Source organism: Microtus pennsylvanicus, chromosome 1 (genome assembly GCF_037038515.1).
Source record: "Microtus pennsylvanicus isolate mMicPen1 chromosome 1, mMicPen1.hap1, whole genome shotgun sequence".
Lineage (NCBI taxonomy): Eukaryota > Metazoa > Chordata > Mammalia > Rodentia > Cricetidae > Microtus > Microtus pennsylvanicus.
Window position 1 is genome coordinate 98,493,968 of NC_134579.1, and position 2,974 is coordinate 98,496,941.

The 2,974-nt window shown below is 42.3% G+C and overlaps 1 protein-coding gene across 1 annotated transcript; it reads left to right on the forward strand.

The window, feature by feature from the left end:
- Positions 1-1,446: 1,446 nt before the first annotated feature.
- LOC142849772 (olfactory receptor 2AE1-like) lies at positions 1,447-2,385 on the forward strand. The gene has a single exon (XM_075972443.1). It carries the CDS (start codon positions 1,447-1,449, stop codon positions 2,383-2,385), a length of 939 nt encoding a protein of 312 aa, XP_075828558.1.
- Positions 2,386-2,974: the final 589 nt, after the last annotated feature.

The window sequence follows — 2,974 nt, forward strand, 5'->3', positions numbered from 1 at the left end:
CTTCTTGGTAGCATTGCTTGTGAGAGTCTCCTCTCTAGGTACTCTTTTCTGTTTCCACATCTTTGGGAAGGGACCCTTCAGACTCTTGAAAGTTTCACGTTTCCTAAATGTGTGAAGTTTGTTTACTTCCTGTTTCAGGAGCATGTTCCTATCCTTCATGGTTTAGGGAGTGTGGTACTCAGGAGGACATTGTAAAAAATACAAAAGCGTGAGGAAAGCCTAAGAAAGATAGGGTACTACTTGTAAGATCAATTTAGATTTCTTTTAGTTATGCTTCACCAAGGCAATTCAGCAATCAATCTTATTAGTATTCATATGAGTACTAGATAAATTGTGGATAGGAAAGCTTGGCTGATGAACATCTACAATCCTTATTTCTTCTGTCCATGATCCATGATTTGGTGGGCACTAATACATGCAGGAGGTATCTCCTGCTTGTCTTCTGGGAGTCTGCACAGAGATGCTTCGTTATGATTTATCTTACTACTCATTTGTGTTTCTTTGAAATAGTGGTTCTCAATCTGTGAGTCACAGCCAGTAACATTTATATTACAGTTCACAACAGTAGCGAAATTATAGTTAGTAATTAGCAATGAAAATAATTTTATGCTTGGGGGTCATGAAATATGAAGATCTGTACAAAGGGCTGCAGCACTGGGAAGGTTGAGAACTACAACTTTAAACTGCAGTTGAGTCTACATGAGAACAATATGAAATGCAGTGAATCCTCCTTAAAGAACAAAGACTTAATAATCTTTTAGGAAAAGAAGGAATCACAAACAGCACCCTTTCACTATTCCATATTTGTGTAGTATGTATCTTGATCACACCCAGCCGGACTTTTTTCTCCCATTCTCCCATCATGTTTCTCTCCCACCTTCAAGTGCTCTTCCTCCCTTTTGTTTGTAGTTTACTCAGTCTGGGTCACATTCCTTGATGGAATGGTGATCCTAACAGCAGTGAGTTCAAGATTTCAGTGGCCATGCTCTGTCGAGAAGACAGCATTTCACAGCATTTCATCTCCATTAATATCCGACAATTCCATAGAAGCCTCAGGGATCAACCTTGGGTAGTCAGGCTTGCATGGCACCTTGCATTTTACTTGGTGAGATGTCACCTCAGCTCCCATGTTGGGCTTTCTATACAGTGTACATAATCTGGAACTTCACAGTGATGATGACTTTCAAGAAAGTGTTGTAGGTTTCTCTTCTTAAAATATCACTTGGATAACTAGAGTTGTTGATCAACTAGAATTAGGTAGACATGTCTACAAATTATTCACATGTGGCCTAGTACGATATCCAATGAATATATACAAAGACATTTGAAGTATGTAAAATAAAGTGAAAAAATTGTTCACATTTTTCCTGAGAAAGGAAGTGCTCAGTGTGAAGTTGTGTTTCTGCATCACACTCCACTCTTCTGGTTCTCTCAGGAGATAAGGAAATGATGTGGAGGTGGAACCAGACATCTCTGGAAGACTTCATCCTTCAAGGGCTCTTTGATGACTCCTTCAACCACCTTTGTCTTTTTCTCCTGATCATGCTGGTGTTCCTTACTGCAGTGAGTGGCAACAGCCTCACCATCCTCCTCATCTGTGCTGACCCCCGTCTTCACACACCAATGTACTTCCTGCTCAGCCAGCTGTCCCTCATGGATCTGATGCATGTCTCCACAACCATTCCCAAGATGGCGACCAACTACCTGTCTGGCAAGAAGTCCATCTCGTTTGTGGGCTGTGCCATCCAGCACTTCATGTACCTGTCTCTTGGTGGTGCAGAGTGTATCCTCCTGGCTCTCATGTCTTATGACCGCTATGTTGCCATCTGTCACCCCTTACGCTACACTGTGCTCATGAGCAGAAGAGTGGGGGTGATGATGGCTGTGATATCATGGTTAAGTGGATCTGTGGACTCCCTAATCCACACATCCATCTTGATGAGCTTCCCTTTCTGTGGTTCGAGAATCATCCATCACTTCTATTGTGAATTTCCAGCTGTTTTGAAGTTGGTGTGTGGAAACATCACTCTGTATGAGACCATAGTTTACATCTGTAGTGTTGTCCTTCTTCTCCTCCCCATCATTCTTGTCTCTACATCCTATGGACTCATTCTGCACAGTGTCATGCAGATGCGCTCAGCTGGGAGTAAAAGAAATGCCTTTGCTACATGCAGTTCTCATCTCATTGTGGTTTCTCTTTGGTTTGGTGCTAGTATGTTCACCTATATGAGACCCCGATCCCAGCGCACTCCATTGCAAGACAAAGTTGGTTCTGTTTTCTATAGCATCATCACTCCCACCCTGAATCCCCTGATTTATACTCTCAGGAATAAGGATGTTGCTAAGGCTCTGAAAAAAGTGTTGAGGAGAGATCTTTTCACCTAGTGATCATGGTTATAGTTTTCTAGTATTATATACTTGAGTATGATATGTCTTGAACTGATTTAAGCAAATTCCTGATGCTTTTTGACTAGTGCACAAATAACATGGATCCTAATCTAATATGATATCCATCATTGAAACTGATAGAATAGCTGTGCTGCCATCTTAGACCCTTAATCTGAACTTTTGTTTCTAAGAAAGCACAGAGTGTTCTACAAAACATCTCAAGTGCTTGAAAATCAACCAAACCACCATTGTAATCCTCTCCCAGGTATAGAACCTTGGCCACCTGTCCACACATACAGTCCCTTTTACTCCCCAATCTTCTAACCCAATAAAACTCATCTGATGGGAGCTCATCAAGGCCAGCTGGACTTGGACTGAATGAGCATGTGATCACACTGGACTCTCTGAATGTGGCTAACAATGAGGGCTGACTGAGAAGCCAAGGACAATGGCACTGGGCTTTGATTCTACTGCACGGACTGGCTTTGTGGGAGCCTAGTCCTTTTGGATGCTCACCTTCCTAGACCTGGATGGAGGGGAGATGACCTTGGACTTCCCACAGGGAAGGGAAGCCTGATTGCTCTTA

What these genes read in the sequence shown, in the direction of transcription:
- LOC142849772 (XM_075972443.1), top strand. Translation starts at nt 1,447, where the DNA reads ATGATGTGGAGGTGGAACCAGACATCTCTGGAAGACTTCATCCTTCAA.